Source organism: Mytilus trossulus, chromosome 4, assembly GCF_036588685.1.
Source record: "Mytilus trossulus isolate FHL-02 chromosome 4, PNRI_Mtr1.1.1.hap1, whole genome shotgun sequence".
NCBI classification, from domain to species: Eukaryota; Metazoa; Mollusca; class Bivalvia; order Mytilida; family Mytilidae; genus Mytilus; species Mytilus trossulus.
The window spans coordinates 4,746,729-4,774,157 of NC_086376.1; the positions used below are offsets into that span (position 1 = coordinate 4,746,729).

Genomic DNA, 27,429 nt, shown 5'->3' on the forward strand with positions numbered 1-27,429 from the left:
ATGCATGACGTGAAGAATAGTTGACTAATTAATGGCGCAATCGATACAACGGTTCACAGAGTTACTTATGCAAATGTTGATCATAGATGTAACACTTCCTTGAGTACAGGTGCGATGCCCCACCCCTTCACCCCGCCCCGTCATGTGATTTAACAAATAACATAAATATCTTGTAACTTGTATTTAGTTGCAATATGGTTTTTCTTACATGTGAAAAATTGAGTAAACTTTTAATATGAATGAATGAAGAAATGAGAGAAAAAATATCGGATTTCATTTGGATATGGATATTTATTCTTCAGCCCATTGTTGAAGGTAAGACATTATATATATATATATATATCATATATAAATATTGACTTTTGAATATCAAAATCTGATTGAAACTTCTCTGAAATTAATACGTAAAAGGCAATTTTAAAAATCGTTTAATAGAACTCTTTTTTTCAAATTTGAAATAAAATATTTCAGATTGATTTATACTAGAAAAAGGCTGATTTACTTTAAAAAAAAACCGAAAGCTACATATTTGGAGTTTTAACATATATCTATTGCGGATATAGGTAGTTAAACGGTAGCGTATTTCAGTAGTAAGAAGGAAATCCTGTTTGATTGTATTTTGATTTGTACAGGGACAACCAGACCATATCGTAAAACTATTTCCAAAATTTAGTACTATTAATCACATGCATCATTAATCAAAAGTTTACTTTAATGTTTATATATGCAGAAAAATCAATTAGTAATTCAATATTTGAATCTATAATGTAAGGAATAGTCCACAACAATTTATGACATGAAAATTAGGTCCCAGTTTACCTGTACCAGGCTATAGGGTAAGAATGTCTAGGTATACTATTATAGTTGACTGGTTCAGATTTCTGAAAGTCGTTTAGTATATGTATTTAAGACGGCCTAGGGTTTGGAAGTTTCTTGTCAGTTTTCGAGTGAAATCAGGAAATGCCACTGGATGACCCTGTCCCCTAGAATTAAACGACTGGTGACCCGGTCCCCTAGAATTAAACGACTGGGTGACCCGGTCCATTAGAACAAAACGACACACTGAGATAACGTTTATTCCGTGAATTGTTTGTTTTGTATTGGATATGTAAAAGAATTGTAACACAATTATATAATTGAAACAGGAGGGGACCGGCAAACCGGCAGCTGCATGAACATGAACATACAGATATTGCTAGATTGAAACTTGCTTGCTATTTTGAGATCATTTTAAATTAAGGAGCATATTCCCCACATGAAACCTCGGATTCCTTGTTCTTGCATAATTTAAAACATGATGTGGAATGATTGCCTGCCGTGAGACCACTCTCCATTAAAGATCAACATTACAGAAATTAACCACAATAGGTCGTCGTACGGCCCTTATCAATGAGTAAATCCCATACCGCATAGTCAGCTATGAAAGGGTATACTGTATGTCACATTAAGTTTTGATAAGCTCTCCCAAGCCTTAAAGAAGTTAATGTTTCGTAGGTAAAATAGTGTAGCTTTATTTTACGTTGTAAAATACGATCCGTATTTACTATTTACTTTGAATAACAATGTGGAAGTAGCATTTATGATTCGTACGAAAGTCCAACGCTATCGGACTTTTTTTTTTGCTGCCACACGTTGGTCCTATACACTCCTTATGCACGAACTAAGACTTCAAGTTGCTTAACAAGGTCCATAGATAACTCATTAGTCTCCATGTAACCTACATAGGAAAAAAAGATGTGGTATCATTGCCAATGAAACAACACTCAACAAGAGACCACATGACACAGACATTAACTATAGGTCACCGTACGGCCTTCGTAAATGAGCAAAGCCACCTATTTCCTTTGACAGTTTAAATTCCCCGTCCTTCTTCCCAGACGACCTAGTTAAAGAGTCTTTCTGAAAGTTGTATTAAATTTTTTTTCTGTCTTGAATATTTATTATATGACAGCTGGACATTAGGCAAATAGCAGTCATTCATTTTGTTTCACACTGTACTAATTATTGAAGGTTACGTGATATTCTTTACTATTTATCATACAATTAATTGACTGACTGAGTGCAGATTTGATATAAATTTGTATTATATATCAGACTGATTCAACCACAAATCAAAACCCCCTTTAATAAAAAGCACTTCCTCAAACTATAAATAAAGTAACTTCTCTCATTAGACATGTATTGATTTCATGCATGATTTCATGTAAAACAAAACAGTCTTGATTTTAGTTTAACCCGAACAAATCAGCACTGGAGAGAGGGTGCAACTGCTTTAATGAAGAAAATATGAAATAACTTTAATATTGAGCCGTGGATAAAAAATCAATAAAAAACCCTATGTTCTTGGAGAAATTCAATAAAAGTCGTACTGTGTATGCATGGTAAACTCTTTAATACAATGCTTGCTTGGTTGTAAAAACAAACCTTGTCATTACACCTTTACAATGACGAAATAACCAAGTTAATGTTTTAGCTGCAGTGCATATAGGTTCTACGAGCAAGATAATAACTGGCACTCAACAGAATCATCTGGAGCATTATATTCGTTGTTTTTATGCGTCGTTTCTTGTTTTGTGAAAAAAAGTAAACATGGTTGTTTTTTACATTGCGGAAGTAGAGATGAATGGTTAGTTTTAAAAGATCCAAGACATTTTAATTTAAATACACAACTTGTGAGTTCTTATCAAACGCACCTTAATTGCTAGAATTTTAATTTAAATCTAAAAAGAAATCGCGTATATGGAGTCATGGTAATGCATATTCTAGCAATAAAAGTGAAACGCTTACATTCATATAATCATGTTTATCACGAGGTGTGTCAGTTTCTTTATTAGCTTAAATAATGGAATCTTAACAAACAAAATAATATAATTATACTAATTCGGTCAGTTCTTTTTTTCCGAGAATTCTGTGGTTTTTAAAGCTTGCCTAAGTTTTAAATTAAATCAAATTCGGGAACATCCGAACACCCCTCCTTGTAAAACTTATGCATGAGAACATTTATAAGTTCATTATTAAGACATGTCTTGGAAGTTTTCAAACAGTACCTAAAATCTGAATTTAGGTCGTAAAAAGTAAAATCATAAAAATACTGAACTCCGAGGAAAATTCAAAACGAAAAGTCTCTAATCAAATGGCAAAATCAAAAACCCAAACACATCAAACAAATGGATAACAACTGTCTTATTCCTGACTTGTTCAGACATTTTCTTATGTAGAACATGGTGGATTGGACCTGGTTGTATAGCGCTAAACCTCTCGTGCACATGTGCGATAGTCGCATCAACATCCAGCGACCATTAAACAGTTATTGGTTACCCTTGACAAAGATACGGGAGTATATAATCTTTGTGACAGTGTAAACAGTTTCACAATGCAATTACAAGATTGAAGTTGTTCTTGTGAACAAACGGTTGAAAGGATGCAAATATTATGACCAATTTATCAATTTGAACCTAACTTGGTTTTAAACAAATCCACTGTTATCGAGAAAAAACTTAGACAATGATGTCATTAGTAAACGTATTATTCCTTGTTTTATGTTGATATCTAGGAAGTACGAAATAAAAATATGACAGGTTACAAAACACCAGAAAACACCAGCTTATAGGAGGAAATAATTGAGAATTTGTCAATCAGTTTTTTTTATCAATAAAAAAGTGAATGTTATACACTAGTAATCTAACAAAGTGTCGAAACTGAAAGGAATTTTACTGTTTGTCATGTTTATAATTTAGTTTTTCTAACTCTTTTGCATGATATTATTAGGGGAAAGAACCATTGTTAATGTGGTATTGTCCATTCAATGAGTCTAACTGTATAATGTTAATTTCTTTAAAAATGAGTCAAACATTTTGTTTTTAAGACGACCTTTATTTTTTGCGTTATTTATTGCACGGAGGTCTAATTTATACTATTTGCATAAACAGACAAGAACGTGTACTTCAATACCAATCCTGCACATTTTAATATAAAAATGATTAACGAATAATTAGATTTCAATCTATCTTTTAATCGTTGAAATAAGGATTTACATACGTCAATTTCATAGATTTTGATAGATCAAATTTAATACCATGTGCAATCAAACTAAATATTTCATAAAGTTTTTGAGTCGACGAGATTAGCATTTGGCAGTTTAGTATTAATGTCTGAATGGTTGCGGATTGCTTAATACAATAAGTTTCACAACGGTCATTTGGGGGGGGGGGGGGGTGTATATGTATGGTCCTATTAGGTCTTCTTCCGAACGGCAGTACTCTTGACAGATTGGTGCACCCGTTTTTTTGTGCGTGACGTAAAAGTAATCAACAACTTCCGGACAGAATGGATATGTTTTATTCGATGCCTCGTTTAAAAATATTGCCAAGCTTTCGGCACCTTAAGATCACTTGCAACATGCAACTCTTTTTCCTGTGGTATTCCAAAATTAGGTTCTGATATCACTTTAAGCCCCTTTAGCAGTTCCTTCTCATTGCATTTGTTGTTTACTTTGATAACCGGCGTCCTCCTTCGACAAAAAAAGCCAAAAGTGATAAAAATGGCGTGAAGCACTAACGATCAATCAATGTTTCTTTACGAATCACCGTTTGAGTCCTTTTGTTCGTACAATGCAGTAAAATGTTATAGGAAGGATTTTGTAACTTAACTGCTTATAAATCATTGCTTTTCCTTTATTAATTTTTAACTCATACGGTTGCAGACGTTTAATGAAAAATTACATTATTTTGTCTATGGTGATTTCAAAATGGCTGAGGACAGAATGCGATTGAGACATAATTTGGCCCAAAATTCGGAAATGTTTTATTTTAATTTTATTTGCTGAACGTCCAGTTACTAGTATTTCATCCATTGCCATGTTTAGAACGAGAACAAATAACTATTAAATCTGTCGGAAGGTGAAACCATGTGGGCTGATTAGAAAAAAAAGGTTGGTTATTTGTATTGTTTCTCCCAAAAAGTGAGTATATTGGAAATGACAGAAAGTTTGAATTGCAACAGACCATCTACGGACCATACAAAAGAGTTGTTGCAAAAATTAAAATAACACTCTATAAATTTTTATACGTCAATAGGGCTTTTTATTCAACCAAAGGAACTTTCTAAGAATTATTTAAGCAGTCAAATCAATCTGAGGGCAACACTGCTTGAGGGCAGCTTTCATATTTACATTTGTCTCACACCTATCTTTGTTCATTTTTATACCTGTTTTAGTATATTTAATTAATTGAATTGAATTGATGCAGTGACCGGAGGAGAGACGAAAGAAGCCGCCCAAAGTGACATTCAAAGTCATAAATCGAAAATAAACTGAGAACGTCATGGCTAAAAAGAAAAATACCAGCAGGCACACAACTATCAAAAGAGGGACGAAAGATCAAAGTACACAAAACACAACATACAAAACAAAATACTCAAAACACAAGAACCCTGTCCAAACCTGGAAGTGATCTTGGGTTCTTCAGAAGGGTTCTACTCCACATGTGACAACCGTAGAGGTTATTCCTTTGTTATGGTGTTGTTCGAGGTTGGACTTTACTCAGTTTGGTTTAGAGAGAGGTTAGATGAAACTTGTATGATATACAGATAACAAGTAATTGGTAGGCTGTTCGTGTTTCTGAAATTGTCCGGTTACCTTTAAGAATAAGAATAGTTAATGAAAATCTCTCTATAAAAGGTTATTCATTTGTTTTGGTGGTCATTCGAGAATATACGACAATCGGAATTACGAGTTTAATTTTAGTTTATAGTGGCAGTAAATACTAGTATTCCTTTTTGACAGATCGTTTGGTTAGCAGCAGTCTTTGTGGGAACATCCAATTTTTCATAAATTATATATAAATTCGAATTCTTTTGTTTTTCTTTTATTTCACCGTTTTAAAATCATAAATCATATCCGCAGTAGTGTGTTCAGTGAACTTTATTGTCCCATTTGTTAGTATAATTGCACTTAGAAATATGTCACCTTGAGAGAAACCTGCCAAGTAGTTATTACATGTATCCCATGTTTTCTTCCGCCCTTTATTGATTGCAGCGCACGCCAAAGAGCTTTTGAATGTTAATCTCAAAGTGCAATTAACATTTGTATTGTTTGTGGGCGAATCTGTATGACTCTTAGCCAAAACATAAATGTAATGGTGTACCACGTTGTAATCCCGTAAAGCGTGCACCTCTCTTTGATATTTTTTGTTCCTACTTTACATGTCTAACAGGCTGTTGAATATTGAGAAATCCATCAAAGAAGTCAGTAATATTCTCTCAGTCTGTAGATATGCATTTTGTACAGATTGATTGCCTAAAGTACAATGGCAAATATTTCTTGTATGTTTAGGACCAGAACAAATTAACATAAATACAATAAAAAGTTCTGTAATAGAAACCGACCGTGATAAAAGTATGGGAAATGTTGACTGCCACTAGCAAACGAGTGTGTAATGGATAGGGGTTGTAATTTTACCTTCCAACAGGCCACCCACATAAACCTTAAAGAATTGTTGCAAGGAGTATTAACGTACATAGTGCGTGGCACTATCTTTACACGAGGAATCAGATTTACCGTCTCCATTTTGACCGGACGTGGCTCTGTACTTTTACATCCCGCACAGCCAAACGAATACGGACGACTAACTTTGACAATGATGAAAGTCCGTCGGAAGGGGACGATAAATGGCCGACCCGTGTTAAGAGAGATCCATATCTCTTGCACGTAAAAGACACCCTGTTAGATTTCGAAAAAGAGCAGGCTAATGCCTCTACAAAGCAGAACTGGCACCCGCAAAGTGGAAAGGGATTTTAATATAAGTTTCAATAACTTATTTCTCAATCCACTATAAATAAATATATTTAAACTAAAGGGTTCTTCTATCGGTCGGAAGAAGACCAAAAGTAGCCATATTTAATTATAATTCCCTATCATCATCGGGATTCTTTTGTACCTCAGGGTATCAAATTAACGGTTGCTTTAAACATAAACTTCGGTTAGTTATGCATCGATTAAAAAAGTGAAAACATTTTGCATATGATGTGTTGTTTTTCTATGTTATCTAAAAATTAGTATCTATTTCTCATTTATAGTACTTTAAACACAAAATATGAATAAGTTCCGCGATGTCTCAGAAACAATCAATTGTATGTATATTTATATCACTTAAATACATGCAAGACAATAATTAACATGTTCCTTAGCCACTGGTTTAAAAAAAACTGCTCTAAACAGAGGTTGGAATCAATTACTAAAATGTGTTGTGTTAATCTATTTAAGGTATTAAACCCCCTAAATGGTATACATTTGATGAGAACATTATAACAAACTTTAGTTAGCGTTGGTTACGAAGACAAATACGTTACTAGATTTTTCCCTCTGGAAATACAGAATCTTTCAACAGATCAGACTCATGAAGAAACACATGGTATTGAAAAAGTTGCTAACCACAAGCTGTTTTATACAATCATTTCCTGTCTGTAGTCTTCTCCCGTGAATATATTTTTGTTTTGGACAGTAGATTTATATACCAATTTTGCTAGTATATATACCAAACGGGATATCATAACCCATTATAATGTATACGCGTCTAAACCTGCTAATCAGTAGCAAGAAAGGAATCATGCGAAATTCTTTGCACAAGATCATATAAGAAAATGTTTTTATTTGTGATTATTTCAAGCTAATGTTTAGTGACTTGCATTTGCAACTCCATGAATTTTTGTCTTTCAAATATAAGTTTGTAGTTCATCACGTATTTTATTTATTCTGAATGCGGTGAGCGTCACGTACTGTAGACTTTGAATAAAACAAATTCAATTCAAGCAAAAATGCACCAAAAGTCAACAACTTTAATGTCATTAGCTCGAGCTCTTATACCCATTGCATAAGCTGTTTACTAGAGAATTAAGCTTATATAATATATTTATAGCTTTATTGAATGAATAACCGTCTTTTTAAACTTTCTTCAGACCTGTGAGTGTACATTGTCTGTAGCTTAACGTCATTAATTCCATAAAAACCCATTAAATGCATGCTTAAAGTGCTGATGTTGGAAATTTGTTTTGCAGACCAATTACTTCTCGAGACGGATTCATGCATTCACAGATAAATAAATTGCTATTCAAAGACACACTTTCGATCTTATTTTCCAAGCAGACGTCTGTTTATTCAACTGTTATTTAATTACAATAGAAGAATTGTAATTGTTTTTCAAAAGTTTCTGTCTCAAGTAGATTTAAGTGTTTATTGATGTCCATCGATCCCAGCATGCATTTGCACCCTAAGTCACGTGGTAACCTGACCTTGGCGTCTAGGATGAAGGACGGGTTAAGCGTTCAAAAGCAATTGTTTGTTAAAATAGTTTGTCTACTTTGCGTAATTGTTTTCCCGTCATTCAGAAAAAAGTTAACCACTTCAATATCGATAACCGTTTTATGATCAGACAAGAGAATGAGTTTATCAGTTGCGATTTCCTAACAGAATAATGTCATTTAAAGACGCATTTTATGACAATAACTATCAAAAGTCTGGGACCGACAATTGAAAACGTTTTGATTTAACGGTGAAGATCTTTATCATGTCCAAAGGAGCTTAAGTATCTATTTGGTAAATGCGTTTTATCTAGTGCAATGCAAATAAAAATAAAAGATACAGCAAATAGCTAACAATTTTGTCCACACGACATTTGTCTAAAAAAAAGTCATTTTTACAGGTTCGTTCGAGATAAAGAAAAGAAAATTAAATGATTGTTGGTTTGCTGAACGTTCAGTAAGAAATATTTCAAGATGGTTAAAGACGATAAGAAAATTGAAAGACCAAACAATTAGGAATTCGGAACATCATACCATACTTCTGCTAAAATTTAAATTATGTCAAACTCTTAGAAAAGCTTGCCAATCTGATGCAAATAAGATTTTTGTCAAATATGATAAAATTCAAGACAGTCAAACATGAACTTTATAACACCTTTTCTTTTGAATCAGAGAATCGCTTTCAACATAATGTGAACGTATGGTACATGTACGACTATACAAAACTATAAAACCGAAACCGAAAATGTCGAAAAGGTTCAGATATTCCGACGAAAAACCATCGTAGACATGTTAATTAAGTAAATAGTAATATCCTTGAGCTCTATTAGATTACCATGAAAAAACATCAATCAACACAGGGATAAACACATAATAAGTACGCAAGAAAGAGTGGCGATTCACAAAAAAACAGAACTTATTGTCAACATCAGGAAAAGTAACGCAGTTTACAAATATAAATACATAGAAGCTTAAGTATAGCAGTTGCTTTGAACTAAAGAGGTCAGATTTTTAATATCTGTTTTATTTTCTGTTTTTGGGGTTGTTTTGTGTGATGAAAAATAATCTAGAGGTTCTCTTTAAATCATATTTTGGGTAATTTAATATTGAACGATATAGTATCTCAGAAAAACAGATACTGGTGTTCGTCTGTTGACTTGTAATACAGACATATTGAAAGGATTCCATTCCTGTGTTTATTAAGTATTTGATTTGAGAGATAGAATTTGCATAAGCTGATTTTATTGACCAACATGCACTGTTTGAATACAAGAAAAAAGTAAAGTAGCATTCTTCTGTTAAAATGGTTGTTTTGGTGATTTTTTTATTTGTTTTAAGAATTATTGTGGAATAGATTTTGATTGCCATCCGCATTTTGTGGTCATAAGCTGCTTTACTGTCAAAGAGAATATGCGAAAATAAAAACAAAACAAAAAAGCGTTGTATGTAGGAAATAATGTCATTTGTATATAGTTGTATTTTATCTTATTGAACAAAAATTTGTTTTTTCTAAAATGTGATGTAAATATCGTCTATATAAAAACTGAAATATATAAACTTCGACATACTTGTACAGATTTGTTTATGTGTGAAAAAAGACAATAAATTAAATACGAAAACAGCTTGAAGTAAGCATTTTTTGTACGATTAAAATATTTCCTTTTTTTATACAAATGTTGTTTTCACGGTAAGGTGGCAAATTAACCTCACATGAAGAAAACAGATGTCATTTGTTTAACTATGTAATTATTGTCTGAGTAAATCATTGTTTATGAGACGCTATTGATCTTAATACATTTAAAAAAAATTCATTAGACGTTCAATTTGTCTGTGTAACAGTTACGACATTCGTTTAAGCATTTCTTATCGTTCAACCTCATTACCTTTACCGAAAGGAGACGTTTTATTTTATGTGAACGAAATTGCACAATGATATTAAATAAAATAATTCACTGATTTTTACAGGTTCAAAAAAATATGTTTTGTTTAATACTTATTTGGAAATCAATCTTGACAAGCTACAGTACCTGACATTATTTACAAGCATGGGATGTCCATTTCATTAAAAATTTAAAAAAAATCTACATTAAAACAAAACGGGGGGGGGGGTATTCCGTGTGCCAAGGTAATTTCAGTAAATGTATTGTCAATTCTTTAATTAACTATTTTGACAGTCAAGGTGTGCAATTCATCCAAATGCTGATTTTTCTTGTCTGTAAGACGAATATTTGTATTCCCTCATATGCTATAAATTCGTATAAAAACATTCCATTTTGTATAAAAGAGGACCATGCCATATGATTACAGAACTATATGAGCTTCGCGCGCGTTCGCCGTCCTCGTTCATCCCCACTTTTGTGAACATCATGCAAACGCTTATGGTTTTTTTAAAATGCATATGTTTTTTTTAATATATCTCGACATATCAATAATTGATTACTTATAGATTATCACATATTTTGTACTGATATGTAAGTTTTTGCATGGCCAATAATAGCCGGAAGTCAAAGTTGGTTATCAGCCCTCAGGGCCGATATCGATATCAGCCCTCGAAATCCATATCAAGCCCCCGAGTTTAACTTCCGGTAAACTGTCAATCAAAGACTATTTGTAAACAAGTTGAACACAATGAACATGATGAAAAGAAATTTAGAAAGTTACGAATCTGCTGTAGAAGAAAACAGTAGGAAAGTCGTTTAATATTTGCAATTCTTAGAATTAATATATTTATTGTTAACTATTTCTGAAACTTTTCACAAAACGTTGTTTACCTACTGTGATACGAACTTTTTTTAACTCACAGTGATACATTTTTTATTTTATTTTCGTTAAAAATCTTTATGATTTTGGATGAAATATCAAACATAATTTGATGTAAGCAATTTGTTTTCTCTTGCTTAAAAATATGTGATAAATAGATTATTACATGCCATTTTTCATATGGTCCCTGGTATCAGCCCACGACCCATATCAAGCCCTCGGGCTAAAGCCCTCTGGCTTGATATGGGAGTCTAGGGCTGATACCAGGGCCATATTACATGGCATTTTTCATATGGCCCTGGTATCAGCCCTAGACTCCCATATCAAGCCAGAGGGCTTGATATGGGTCGTGGGCTGATACCACGGACCATATGAAAAATGACATGTAATAATCTATTTATCACATATTTTTCACCAACTTGTTTACAAATAGTCTTTGATTGACAGGTTACCGGAAGTTAAACTCGGGGGCTTGATATGGATTTCGAGGGCTGATAACCAACCTTGACTTCCGCCTATTATTTGCCATGCACAAACGTACATATCAGTACAAAATATGTGATAAAAATTAGTATCCGATGATATATCATATAGATCTACATGCATGTGCGATAATCGTTGAAATGTTTAACGAGCTATCCACATTGAAATCGACATCTTTCGTATGTCAATTTCATCTTCTAGACATATTAATCGATTTCACGTCGAACGGTATATTTCATCCCGCTGTACAATTTATGTCGAACTTCGTGTTTGAAGTTTTACTTTCAGATTGAAAATATGAAAAGCATATTTAAATGTTTGTTATTTCGAAAGTTTGTAAATATCCTAATTGAATGTTGTATTTTTTTAAAAACTTATACGTAATGAAGATTCAAGATTCGGCAATAATTTATTAAAGTACCACCACATACATACAAGTACAAACACAATATGATATCAAGTACACAATATAAAAATTTAGAATGCATGTGTCATTCTTAAAAGAACTATGAGAGACTGCTATATACAGTTATAAACCAGGCAGGTGACAATCATATTTAAGCAAGAAACGCTTCATGCAAAATGTGATGGTCACTTGCTTTCGTTTCGTATAAATTAATGGAAAAAAAATACATTCAATTCCTTGATGATGTATTTAAATCTTAACTTTGAAAAATACACCATATCTTAATTGGACAGACTATTATTGAATTTATTCTCTTTTGCCCTAACTTGAGTTGTTTTAATTCAATTCTTAACTGAATACGATTGTAATATTTGTAACTGAATATTTATCAATCTTTAAGATTACAATTGCTTTTTCGACGTATTTACTTGTAAAATCGTGTATATTTTATAATTGATATGTAACAAAAAGACAATTGCCCTGCTTACTTAATATCAGGTATTCCATATCTTAGTATAAAGTACTTTGCAGCTATTTCAATACGTAAGATATATGTCAAAACAAAAACAAAAAACTATTGTTAGTCAAACTTTTTAAAGGACATTAGCGGTAATGCTTGACTGACCTGACAATTTACAGTACACACTTCCCGTTAACATTGTACACGCTCAAGGTTTTTGTGATATATATTTATAGTAATAATTTATCTTTTCAATAGGAAATGTCAGCTTTACACATTTGTTCGTTGTCAAAAATGAATATTAATTAATTTATAAATATCATATTTGATATAAATAAGACACTTTCTAATAAAATAGTCATTGATGTAGTTCAAAGATGAAACAGAGGAAAGGGGTCATCCACCATTTTATTTCAGTCTTGAATCCATACGCATAAGAATCGACTATAAAAAAAGTTGGAAAAGCGATTCAACCTTTAAGATGAGACTCTTTTTAAAAACGTCTACCACGTATTCCGCATGTACAAGCTCATGCACAAGAGAAGGTTTTTGTATAAAATAGAAATAATGAAATGAATTGAGGACATAAAACGTAGATTTTATATTATATGTTTATATCATTGTCATCTACATGTAAAAACGAAAGGAGATAAGCAGGTTATATGAGATTTGCGTCGGAATTTTCATAAGTTGCTTTTCGTTTGTTTACTGGCCTACCTCACTCAAGGATTTGTATAATAATTTACTGTACAAATCCTTGTTTCAATCAAATATTCGATTTGCATTAATAGTTGTATATGCCACAAGAACACAGTGACTCACACCAATACTCCGTATATGTACAACTGTGTACAAAGATAGACCAGAGAATTTCACGGAAAAATTACCATAAAAAATTGATCGATATAAATCAACGCTTAAAAATCTATATAATTTTTTTTTTTTTAAATATATTGATCATAATGGTTACCGAAGTAAAATAAACTATTACTGTCTTTTTTTGTCGTCATCTGAAGAGTAGTTACTTTTCAAGTGTTCTCTACTCTCCCGTTTTCCCACCGTCTGACATTCTTGTGCACCCAAAAGACGGGGATACAATTGGTATAGGTTTGAAACCATAAACTAGCTTGCTGCATGAACCTGCAAAAAATTAAGACAGAGATAAATAAGAGAAATTTGTTTTTAATTGTAGTGGATAATGAATTGATTTACTTTTTAATTACCGATTATTTTTTATTAATTCCTTTATCTTGTAAAGGTGTTTCGCATTACACATTTCAAAGAACCATACAGTTATCATTAAGTGAGAGAATATTAATTTGTCTGGTGAAACTGAAAAAAATATAAGATATAGATAATGAAGAGAAATTTGTTTTGATTTTGAATGAATGATGATTTTTTTATTAATAACTTAATCTTGAGAAAGTGTTTATATTTACAAAATTCACTGTATCACTCATTCTTAGAAATACAGCAAGGGAATTTGTTTTCAGAAAAACAAATAAAGATCAAGCATAGAACGAACCCAAATTGGAACCCGGGGAAACTTTATAAATTTGACCCAGTTTCTCATATGAAAGAATTCTACCAGCGCTGTCCTTCCTGAAAAGGTCAGTCCACCGTTGTGCATGTTTGCAAAACACAAAGATTCGAATACGAAAATTAACCTCTAAAATTATTAGTAAATTTAGTTTATGTACAACCGTTTGTCCAGGCCTCCAACGTATTTCTTGTTGCAGCAAAAATTTGCTCCCTTTTTGAATAACCCGAAAACATAATTGACTTTAAGAATATTCAACTGTGTGCTTCTTTATATGGACATCATGGGGACCAATAAAGCAAGTAATTGTTGTTTGCTAAAGGTCAAGTGGGAATGTTTTATATATTCTCTACGATAATAAATTAACAATAAATCTTGTAGATATAGGTTCTGCGACGTGGATTATCGAGCAGCATTTGGACTGGATAATGGACGCTCCTAAACAATTGGGTCTAACTTCTACATCAAGAATTGACCTTTAATGAAAAAAAAAATAAGTGACCAGCAAAGCTTTCTAAGGATTGACCTATAAAGTGACCAGAAAAATGAATTTAGGATTGACCTATAAAAAGAGCTGCAAGACTATCTACTGAAATTATTCTTGACGCAAACAGCTAAACAGTTATGATAGCCCATAACAATTGCATTGCTCATGAACAATTGAAATGTCGTAATTTCCGTTTTTAAATGTCTTTGTTAAACTCAAATTTTGTTTATTTTTGTAAAATTTAAGAAGCAACCACAAAATCTACTCATCTCAAAGTTATGAAATTCAACAAAATTGTTGTTTAAATTCACCTACGAATTTCCGGTATTTATCATAAAAGGGTATGATGCAATGTGATTACAGTGTTAAAATAACACCGGCTGTGCCAGTCTCTGTGGCATGTAAATATTTTACAGTAAGTTAGTATCAGGCCCACACCTAACCTACTTGAAGTCGTGTGTTTAAATTAATACGGGTATTCACTGTCTCACCCGAGATATTCTAGACAAGAGGTCGATGCACCGAACAAATGCATTAAAATGTGCAGCTATTAATCATTTTATGATTACCGTCAGATATGAATACAGATTGTATTTAGTAAGTCTGGCGATGTCAAACTGACAATCAGGGGTCACCGATGGTAGCGTGAACGAAGTCATTTTTTTTGCATGTAATGCAGATAATGCCTTTATATGATCCCCGATAAGAACCGTTCTCATTTTACACAATAATATCTTAATATCCAATTTAGAACTTAAAGTCAAACCAATTCAATGTTTAATTATATATGAAAATGGCAAAGGTTTTGGAAAAAAAATATTACGCATTAATAATTACGTCAATGACGGGATATCTCCTCCTACGAAAAATTAAATAAAAATTTAAGAATTAAAAATAAATCAATTACTCATTCTATTCTAATCTATCTAAACAAAAATTTGAAGTTTATATCACATTGTATGTTTTATTATTTTGAGAAATATTATCTTATGACATCATATCTACAGAAAGTGCAGTTATATACATGATGATATACGGCAAGTTATTTGAGTTCGGTAAGATATTGTCTATGAGACCAAGTTATTAATAACGATTAATAAAAGACTTATCATAGTATACATCTCTTTATCCGTGTTTATCATTGATCTTATTGGGTGTGGGGGATATAATTTATGATTAAGTGAGACAATAATACGGGCTATTTAGACTTAGCGAGGGTCTGGATGGTCTTTTACGGAATTGGAGAATAATATGGGAAAAAAAATAAAAAAAAATAGAGAAAATAGAGTGAAAAAAATATGAATTGAGGAAAATTGGAGAGAATAGAGAAGAAATGAAAAAAAAATTTAAAGAAAAGGAGAAAACTATCGAAAAAGATTAAAGTATTCAGAAATGAAAGACACCCACTATACCTTCATTAACTACTAATCTTCTGGGTTTTTTTTATGTGTAATCGCGGTTTAACCGCAAACAACAGATGAGTTTTTAATATCAAAATAATTTTCAGATTAAAACATAAATAGATCGAAAAGATGTTATATATTTGTAAGCTAGTGCATTCAAAGATTTCCGGACAAAATAAAATAATCTAAAGATAGCGGTGGATCTTGCACGATTTACTATTTTTTGGTTTATTCTTATTAATTTACGTCACATGTGTTTCGAAATTTAATTAAATGAGTAGATTCTAAACAAGATATAGATGCTTATCTATAACCAAAGAAATCAAACATACCTGATCGAAATGTGAATCATTCCTTTGGACTTCCATGACGAATCTAAAGACTTGGGACAAATAAAAAAATACGGAAGAAATATACATAATTATGGTAACGTTCATGTCTGTTTGCCATACTTATTATTTTTCGAAAATTGTTTTGTTATAAATAAGGCCGTTAGTTTTCTCTATTGAATTGTTTTGAAGTTTAGATTTCGTGGCCTTTTATAGCCGACTTTACGGTAAGGTTTTCCTCGTTGCTGAGAACCATAAGGTTGCCTTTAATTACTTACTTCAACTTTATTTGAACTGATAACTGTCTGCCACATCTTTTTATCTTTATATGGACGACTAGAGACAAAGACAATACTGAATATATAAATATATATAGCATGACAGGCACCATATATAGACCATGAACATTATAGTCTGTGTATATCAGTGTATTAAAACACAACAAATTTTAAACACTTTCATGTTGGATTCATTTTAAGTTAAACAGGATTCATATAGGACAAATATAAGTTCTGCACGAAAAAAATTAATATGCCTTTAAAGAGAAAATGTACACCTCATTTCAATATGTCAATATGTAACCGTAAACGACGTGTCAATTCACTGTAAAAAGATTAACTTAACAATTTCACCAAAATCGGACCTCGAATAAGTTTTTGACAATGTTTTAAGAAAATTAGTTTTAATGTGAAACAATAGGGGAATTTCAGAATGGTGGAACACTTTTGACATAAGGCTGCAGAAATGCAACAATTTACTTGCTTTTCGATTACTATGATATTTCAGAATTAATAAGTCTATTCCAATCATATTTACCAATATTTTAGAGTAATGACCGATTTTTAAATTTGAAATAAAAGGGTAAAATTTAGGGGTTAGTATTTCTATACTGTGTTGGAGGTGCCTGGGGTCCTAGCTCAATGCTTGCTGATGCACCAGTCTTAGAATGGACATTGAAACCAGGCTTACTGTTGGAGTAAATAGGAATACTCTCTCTTTCTATTTCAATTAGTTGTACGAAAATTTAAATGAAATAAAGTTTTTTTTGTCATAACTTTCCTACGAAATATGTAGCAAGCTCTTCTTAATCGAATCTCTTACAATTAATACACAATGTAAACATTCATCATGATGAAAATGTCAAAAAAATATAAGTTTCGGAATTTTTAATTTCCATTCTATATTTTACTGAACAATTTTCTCTTGCTGTACTTGGAATTTTCATTCCGTTAGATCTCTACTATTATAGAGTTTATATTTTCTACTGGTTACCTTTAATAAAACGAATATTTTCAAAAGCGAATATAATTTCAATGACAGCTAAATCGTTATTTAAAGACTTATATAGATCAAGGGTTTCGAAATCAATAATTGTTCATTATATTCACCGACAAAATATCTCGACAGACATGCTTATGTACATTTGTACTTACTATAGAAGTTTGATTTTAATTCTAGATTAAAAGGGTACCATAATTGAACATGCTCATAACAGAGCAAACACTACTCCTGCCTCCGGTTGTTCCTTTACCTGGCTTTATTTTATTTTTAGCTGAGTACTGAGTAAGGTTATTGACAAAATACTAAGTAGGCGACAGTTATATTATACTGTTGTCACATCTTTGCATCGGTTATTTCAGGGAACTGATTTGCTTTACTTAAAATTATATTGTCATTTTATTACATTTTGAATTTGTGATCTTATTTTCTATTGGTATGGCAGAATTGGCATTAAGGTTCAACTAAAGTCAAAATATAAGACACTTCATAAACATCTAAACTTTGCCTGTATTTTTCAACCTATAATGAATAAAGTCATAAACAAGAGAATATACATGTATATACTTAACATATACTTACTGTGTAAACTGTAAGTAAACTTGAAATTTATTGTTGTGACCAAACCGGTTCTCCGGGCGAACACCACATTTAAAAAAGGAGGCCTGCGAGACAACTTAATGTGTTAAAAATAGGTATGGACGAATACTGTTACATGTAATGCAGGGCAAGTTCAATCTATCGGTGCTTTAACAAACAAGTTCAACTCTTACAGGGTATGTTGGTTGTACTGTCTCTATAAAACATCATCATCTTTTTTTCAGTGGTAGTCTGATTTTTCTGCCTTTCATCTCGAAATAATAACTCATCAGAACCTAACTACTGAAAAAGGTAAAATCACACTTGGTACAGGCATTTTCAAATGTAGGAACTGGTGGGTTAAACCTGGTTTTATAGCGCTAACCCTCTCACTTTGATAACAGTCTCATCAAATTCCGTTATATTTACATTGATTCGTTAACTAAACAGACACAATAAATAAAAAAATATTGTTAATTGTTCACGTCCTAAATATACCAAAATGGTTTTCCTAAGAAATGGTTGCTGTGTAAACAAGTGGATGAATGACTCTAAAAACTGTATACTGTCAAAAGGCTTATTTCATGGTACACAATTGTCTGAATAAAATTGAAAATGGAAATGGGGAATGTGTCAAAGAGACAACAACCCGACCATAGAAAAAAACAACAGCAGAAGGTCACCAACAGGTCTTCAATGAAACATCCTTCCATGTACTTTTCAACTTAATGGGGTATAAAATGAATAGACACATCTGTCGTAATGTGTCACTCACTGTCTACACAAAAAAGGATTTTGATTTTTTTGCTACATAGAAGATGCATAATGCAAGTGGGAACAGAAGAATTTTGCAAAGTTTTGATTTAAATAGTTTTGTAAAGTGGCAAATTTCTTTATAAAAACACGAAATTTTCTGATAATGTATGTCTTTATTCATCATAATGGAAGTCAATAAAAAACGATTAATTGCAGTTTAATGTTTTCGAGAAAAAAATATTGCTTTTCTTTTTTTCAGGAGGAATATGTTGGCAGTCAATATCTAAAACGGGTAATTGTAGAAAGATGTTAATGATCAACGTTACAAAGGAACAGTGCTGTTCTTTTCAAACCGAACCTAGTGTTGGGTGGTCACCACAATCTGCTCCCTCCTCAGGTCTTATCTTTTTCTGGGAGTATCTATCAACAAAAGGGGCACCAGTATGTAGGAAATGTCATAGTGAGTACAAAGTTTCGTCTAAAAAGTATATACAATAGTAGTGTGTAATGAGTGTTTTTATCCAAGCAGCGTCAGCGTTATTCAAATATTTGATGGACGTTAATCTTCCAACAATCCATCAATAAACAAAATATTGATTTATAAATAAGCTGATTCCAAAATAGATTTATTTTATAATGTTTTAATTGCAGTGCCATGTATACTTTTATATTTCCTATGAGAAGCAGTCGTGTAAAGTAATAAATTTGAGTATTTCATGAATCAAGAAATTTAAGAAAGTCAGGAGCCTGTAATTCAGTGATTTTCGTATCTGTATATCATAATGTTGGTATTCCGTTCATTGTTTTATACATAAATCATGCCGTTAGTTTTCTCGGTTGAATAGTTTTATTATTTGTCATTTTTTGGCCTCTTGTAACTTGCTATGCGGTATGGGTTTTGCTCATTGTTGAAGGCCGTGTTGTCTCATTGTCAGTTATACCACAGCTTCTTATTTTTATATAGTAAAGAAATGAGAAATGACCAAAAGTTTTAAACAAATCACTTGCTTTACAACAAAAGGGATATACACTGCGCCATAACAAAATAAATGGACAAAAATTACACTATAACAAAAGGAGACAAAAGGAGTTGGTGAATATTTCGCAAATATGTCATTGATTAAAAACCCTCAAAAATATTAGTTTAGCTAATAGACGTTTTTATTTCTGCAGTAATAATATCTTAACTGGAAGACACGTGAATCTCAGACACTGTAACATCTCCGCACATGTAAAAGAACATAAATATTGTAATTAAATTGTGTTTTCTTGCTTTGGCCATCTGCATAGAAGATGCATTAACTACACTCGACCATGTTCTGAATCTAATAAATATTCTTTTCTATAATCAGTATCATATGTTCACTTTTTCTTAGTTATATATCTTTTGAACTTTTAAGACTATATATAGAAATATAGTCGTCTGGAGAGCGAGGGCGCGTACATGTAGGTTAAACCTAATTTGGCCTTTTTAGCTTTTTTGGATTCGAGCGTCACTGATGAGTCTTTTGTAGACGAAACGCGCGTCTGGCGTATACACTAAATTTAGTCCCGGTATCTGTAATGAGTTTATTTAGACTGGACCGGATGTATTAATACGCTACAACAATTGATACAAATACATACCTCAACTCGAATATTTGTTCCAAGACCATACAATTCTTTTTGAATCTACCTTGAAGTTGGTCTTCGTTGTTTTGTAGATATATTAATGTTCTTTTGATTCATCGATACTTGAAAAATCACTGTCCCTCGTATTTTGATTAAATTTGAATTAAAGTTGATTTGTTCCGACATGATTCAATAATACAAAACAACCAAAATCAATGGTGAATATAAATATTACATGCAGTGATGAATGTTTATGAACCAAACACCTCTGAAAACGGGAACGCACTGGCAAGTGATTATTTTTGTATATTATGTTATTTTTAAAAAGAGACTTTGACAAATATGTATTTTCCTAGACAGCTGTAAAGACGTGATATGTCCAAAAGAGAAGAAGTGTCGGATGAAGAAAGGAATTCCAAAATGTGTATGCAAACCAAAATGTAGTAGTATTGAAAGAAGTAAAGGACCCGTATGTGGGACTGATATGACAAAATACAAAAGTCGCTGTCATCTTTTAAGACACAACTGTCGATATAATACAGATATTAAAGTTGATTATTATGGAAAGTGCAAAGGTAGGTGAAGGTCACTTTAAACAGGCATGCTGAATTTGCATATTGCAGCAATGCCGACACTAGTTAGGGTACCTTGTATGCATATCCAATGATTAGAAGTACATTTGTCGATTCCGGTTGGATTTGAAACATATTAAATGCCCCAATCCGTCATATCACTTTTGTGTTGGCTATGAATACAAATGAGTTTTAACCCATTATAATTCATTCCCGTACCTATCCTAGTTCGACTCTCCCGCTCGCGTTATTCTGATTGAATGAGATATGGAATATTAACCGACGATAAATAGCAAACAAAAGAGACACAAAAAACTAGACACTCATCGGCTTAATTACGTATGTGTAACGAAAAGACTGTTATAAAACACTTAACGAAAAAAAATATCACATATTGCAAATACATGTAGATGGATCCGAACATCTAAATATCTTATCAAATCAAATCACACAAACGTTTAATAGTAAAGTACACATACAGAAAAAAGTTCACCATATAACGTATATATTCAGTTGTAATGCTCGCAATGGCTTTTTTCTTCTAGACTCATTATTGTTTCTCTCAAAATTGTCATTGTACATATTGTAAAACAAAATAACTTATACAGAAATTCATTGTACGTAATTAACTCTTTGAAAAAGACAGATATTCCGCAAAATGTATACCTCCAATCTTTATTCTGGATTTTCATTTTAGATTCGTGTAAATTCGTCAAATGTCCGTCAGGACGTTTTTGTGTTGAAGATCAGAATGGTCTGCCTCACTGTATTATATGCAGCATTGATTGCTCATTAGCACACAAAGAACCCGTATGTGGTAATGACAAACAGACATATGATAATGGCTGTCATCTACGGGCGGAGTTCTGTAGAACTGGAAATCCAATACAAATAGCATATCCAGGTCCATGCAAAGGTAATAGTTATATATATATATTGTTCGGTCTAGAAGTCCGCTACTAACGCTCGGACATAATCGTATTAGTCCCGTGTCTGGTTATATCAAATCTCTTTTACTTTGGCACAGCGTGAAGAGAATTTCCGTAACTCATTTCAGTGAATGCATTCATAATATCAGCAGGATCTGCTTATAATTCCGGTGCACATGAGATCACCTGTTTTTTTTAAGGTTTGCGTTGCTAATTATTTAGTTATCTACGTTGTGTTTGGCAAATAGTTGGGGATTTTGGGTTGTTTCTTTTTTTGCCATGGTGTTGTCAATATATGTTCGTAGCGACTTGTGAGTCTGAATGTCTCTTTTGTGTCTGTCGTCACTCTTCTATGTATAAAAAAAAAACATGTTGTAAAGAATACGACAGACACAGATGGACGACTTTTTAACTAGAACATATGACAATCGTGATCATTTCAACTTTCCAATTGTAAAATTCGCATTTCAAACTGAATAACATGCATACTTTTCCACCATATGGTGTATACACGTCTCAGTTGATACATGTACGTTAACTCTCATGTATGTTCACACTGTATACGGACTTAATTAACATGTCTGTGCTCCTTATATTTGAAAAGTCCCACAGAGTTGAGAAGAACGACTAAAATCGGCACTAAATAAGTTTAATGTGCATCTTCTAGCATTGGTCGACCGATACGATGTGTTTGTGTCTCAACTCACTATAAAACGACATAATATCCTCGCTGTCTTGGAACTTTGGATACCAGAACCCTGTACGAAATGAATGCAATAATTATAACTAGTATGTGTCGTTCTTGATTGGTCGCTTAACAGTCAGACGAGGTTTTGCAAGGGGACATCATTTCCATAAAGATTAATTGTAATAATGATTCCTCAGTATTTCATTCTGTAACCATATTCTCAACTCTTCCCTGGTGTATTCTAATTGTGATCAGTGCTTTATTTGTTGATTGCATTCAGCGTGGACTATTTAATATATTGGTTCTGCGTGCGTCTGTGTTGATACAATGCTATAATAAAACATAAAAAGATGTGGTATGGTGGCCAAGAAGACAATTATTCAACAGAGACCTAATGACGAATGTGTACGAGTATTTCATTATCAGCCATGAGTCATCATACGACTTCAACAATGATTAAAACCAATACCGTATATAAAACTGTAAAAGGCCCAAACAAGAAAATTGTTAACTCAAACGAGAACATCATTCATTGACCTAATATATGTTGTAAAAAAAGTAACGAATGAAAAGCCAAACAAGTCTATTCAGATGATCCCCTGCAAACTGTGTCATTAACAACGCCATCGAATATCTGTTCCTGTTTTAACAAATACACTTTATTTACTTAGAAACGAATACACTAAATTAAATATTTGTTCCAGTTAAATAAATATACATAATATTGTTTTCCATATGAAACTTATTTCATTTCATAACAGTACAAATGTTGTTCTTTTTCAGCAAATGCAACATGTCCTTCTATAAGATGTCCATATTTCATGGAGTGTCTAGTTAATCCAGTAACCAAACAACCTATATGTACAAACTGTAGACCCCAGTGTTCACCATTATCTGTAGTGCCCGTATGTGGTACGGACGGAATATCATATAAAAATTACTGTACTATGAGGAGAAAGTCGTGTGAAATGAGAGTACTTATACAAACTAAATACAGTGGTCGTTGTCATAGTAAGTCTAACTTGTTCTTACTATGGGTTTACACGAGTAAAGGTAACAGGCTTATAATTTAATACGACTTCGTTTGCATGAGTTTCACAAAAACTAATACAGTGTCTCATGTTTTTTTTTTATTTATAGCTGTCATATTCCGTAATGGGGAGTGCGGGATGGACCAAGATACAGCTATACGGGATACAAAATCCATATATTAGTTTGATCGAACCGTAGCCAATTTGAAAGTTACATTCTTTACTTGAAATTCAATGATTCCTCTTTCAAAAACTGTCATGTATAGCCCAATAATCTCATTTTGAGATTTAGAATGGGAAAAAATACAACATTTACCGTGTTGACAACCCCATAATTATGAGTAATACAAACTGACTGGAAACAATTTATAATAAGAGCAAATAGTTCAGATTTAGTGTTTTGCAATTTTTTTTCGTTCGAGTGAATCAGAAGAGTCTCAAACGAAATGTACGCTAAGGATAACAAATAATAACTTTGATGATATACAGAACAGACGAGAAAAAGAAAAGTTAGAACACATAAGAAAAGTTATCTGAAGAATAAATACACCATAACTGCAAGCATGTAAGAATATCATACACATAAAGTAGAGAGAAACATGATTATTATGTCAAGTGGTGTACGTGTGTGTAGTAATACAAACACATTTAATGTTTATTTTCTAACACTTAAAGACAAGAGTTCACATTGATATAATTGGATTTTAAATAAATTAATGCCAAGTTATAAGTATACATACCACCCATCACGACCTCAGTATATATATACTTACTAAATTGTATATATATTTTTGTCATTTCCTTTAGAAACAATTATTTCTAGTATTGATGAATACCAAGTATTTGAGAGAAAGCACACCCTTTTAAAAGTACTAACGTTGTTCCTGTCCATGCAGGAAGTCAAGTTCACCAACGTGATTTTACCAAAGACAAATAAACATTCAAATTGAACTACTTTTACATATGATATAATTATCTTATTAACCAACGATCATAAATAAAACAAAACAAACTTCATCGCCACAAACAATTGCATCAATATAAACAATTGTTATAAACCAATTCAATATTATGTAATCTTCAGACATATCCAAAACATTCAACGTTGTTTAACGAATTTTGACCCTTAATCATCATTTAGTGGTTATCTCCTTTTTTCCTTTTTTTTTTTTCCTTTCGTTAATTTATCTCGGATTTTATATTTCTGCAGGTGCAACGTTATGATATATTTCTGATCTTTCAAGTTATTTTAGATTGTTTATAAGTATTCCAATATAAAAAAAGAAGATGTGGTATGATTGCCAATGAGATAACTATCCACAAAAGACCAAAATGACACAGACAACTATAGGTCACCGTACGTCCTTCCACAATGAGCTAAGCCCATACCGCATAGTCAGCTATAAAAAGCCCCGATTCTGTTCAGTCTTACATGCATGCAAGCTAGTTTATGTGCTGTACTAAAGTTATTGCTTTGTTTTGACTAAACATTTGATCAAACATAAGCGCGAAATGTCTTTCCCGCCCTATACATCTTGCAGGTTTAAAAATTAGAAATGTACTGTGCAAGAGAATTAATGAAAAAAACTAAACTAGTCAGATCAGGTTCTAAAAGTAAAGCAATTCTCCACCATGTTAGAAATCACTTCAAAACAATTTCAACAGTGGCATTGCAAATTGCTGTCGTTGTCTTTAACATACATATTCGGATGTTCGTTTGTTGCTGTGTAACATATTTTTTTTTTTTTTTTTTTTTTTCACTCATTTTTACTTGAATTAGGCTGTTAGTTTTCTTGTTTTCTTATTTTTCATTTGTCATCTGGGGGCCTTTTTTTCTGAATGTGTGGTACTGGCGTTGATTATTGTTGAAGGCTGTACGGTTATCTATAGTTGTACATGTACATGCCTGTGCATTTGGTATCGTGTTTTTTTCATTCGTTGGCAATCATACCACATCTCCTAATTGTTGTATTCACGATGAAGATCATCTTAGCAGTTCACAGTTTTCCTTAAAGCACTGCAACTTCAATTAACGTTTGGGTGAAAATCATCAGCTAACAAAAACTTTGCTAAACAAATAATTCTACTTTCAGAAAAACGACACGGCTGTAAAGGGTGTAAACGACATTTAAAACGAATTTTACGACGAAGGCGAAAACAGAGAAGAAGAAAAGGTCATCACAGAAATAAAGGTTCACACTTTAAACAATTTAAATGTGAGTGACGGTATTTATTTGACAGATATGGTTTTTTTTTTGTATCTAATGCTGTGTTTGACTCTTAAAAAGCGCGGGAAAATAAGTTTCTTCCATAGGAGATTCTTGATCTGTAACAGGAAAAGTTTATTTGTATTGTTTTTATAGTAAAACATATTCACTCTTTCCCCTACGCAAGAGTTGTATATTCTTCGTGGTAGACTACATCTTCTGGAAAATTAAGTGTTTTCGACGTCATCTTTTGTATTAGATGTATGTAGCTACATTAAATTTACAATATTGTAGGTTTAAAACACTGTTAAATGCAAACCAGATAAATCAGTCAATATATCGAGCAAAGAAACTGCATCTTTTTTTAAAGGAAGCAAGCTTCTAAAATTTTAACATCAACACCGAAACAAGTCAGTTGATGTCGAATTTATGTATATTTAATCATTGAAGATTCTTTTTTATATCGTTATTTGTTCTTCTCTTAATTTATCAAATTGTATTATTTTTGTCGTTCTATTGCATACAAATTATTTACACGTGCTGTTTATATTTTCAGCAAAAATCTATGGCGGTTATACAATATTTCCCAAAATGATTGTCACAACAGAGAAATATAAACTTGACAGCTACAAAGAGTTTGGATGAAACATGCTTTATATTAGAATTAATGGCATATTTCGTAAATGAATGAATGCGGGTGCGAATCCTAGTCTGTGATAATATCTATGTTCAATATGAATGGCTATTTATAAAATCGAGTTTCAGTTTGGTGTCCGTCAAGACATAAGTGTTGTATATTTTACAGAACATGGTTGTGAATGCGATGTTCAGACTAACGCTTGATCCAGACAATGAGACCGAACCCTGAAACAATGAGCTTGAGAAAAGAGTATCTGTGATCGTTATTATGTGTCAGTATATTCGATAGAGACAACTGTGATCGTTATGATTAATCGTTTTGTTCTCTAAAGTAACTGAACGATCATTTGTCACTACGCTCTTTGAAATAACTGTGATCGGTATCAATAAACGCTACGTTCTTCGAAGTAACTGTGATGTTATGATGTGCCACTACGTTCGTCGAAGTAACTGTGATCGTTATGATTTGTCACTACGTTCTTCGAAGTAAATGTGATCGTTATGATTTGTTACAACGTTCTATGGAGTAACTGAACGATCATTTGTTACAACGGTCTTTGGGATAGCTGTGATAGTTATAATGTGCCACTACCTTGTTTGACGTAACCAAAATGATGATTTGTCACTACGTTCTTCGAAGTAACTGTGATTGTTATGATTTTTACACAGCACGTTCTTTTGAGAAACTGATACCGTTATTATGTTTCAGTCCGTTCTATGGAGTAACTGTGATCGTTATTATGTGTCATTGCGTTGTTTTTTTGTAAAGAAACTGTGATTGTTCTCATGTGTCAGCATTTTCGTTTGAGAAACTACATTTGTAATTATGTGTCACTAAGTTCTATGAGAAACTGTGATTGTTGTCAGATGTCAGTACGTTCGTTTGAGAATCTGTGATCGTTGTTACGTATCTTTATGTTCCTTATTTATTCCATTTACATTGAGATTAAGTCTCCTTTTCAATTAAAGAACTAAA

General features: G+C 32.3%; 1 protein-coding gene across 2 annotated transcripts; it reads left to right on the forward strand.

The window, feature by feature from the left end:
- The first annotated feature begins 81 nt into the window (after window positions 1-81).
- Window positions 82-27,429, forward strand: LOC134714526 (follistatin-like). Of its 2 annotated transcripts, XM_063575830.1 has the most exons (7): window positions 82-315; window positions 19,036-19,236; window positions 20,744-20,962; window positions 21,657-21,875; window positions 23,360-23,587; window positions 25,701-25,823; window positions 26,371-27,429. In XM_063575830.1, exons 1-7 carry the CDS (start codon window positions 240-242, stop codon window positions 26,457-26,459), a joined length of 1,155 nt encoding a protein of 384 aa, XP_063431900.1. In that variant the 5' UTR covers window positions 82-239; the 3' UTR covers window positions 26,460-27,429. The 2 variants fall into 2 exon arrangements, with proteins under 2 accessions (XP_063431900.1, XP_063431901.1); XM_063575831.1 differs by lacking the exon at window positions 82-315 and having other exon boundaries at window positions 19,124-19,236; window positions 20,748-20,962.

Coding starts and splice junctions, on each gene's coding strand:
- LOC134714526 (XM_063575830.1), top strand. CDS start 240: ATGAATGAAGAAATGAGAGAAAAAATATCGGATTTCATTTGGATATGG. Junction 20,963..21,656: donor TTATTATGGAAAGTGCAAAG/GTAGGTGAAGGT, acceptor TTTTCATTTTAG/ATTCGTGTAAATTCGTCAAA. Junction 25,824..26,370: donor ACACTTTAAACAATTTAAAT/GTGAGTGACGGT, acceptor TTATATTTTCAG/CAAAAATCTATGGCGGTTAT.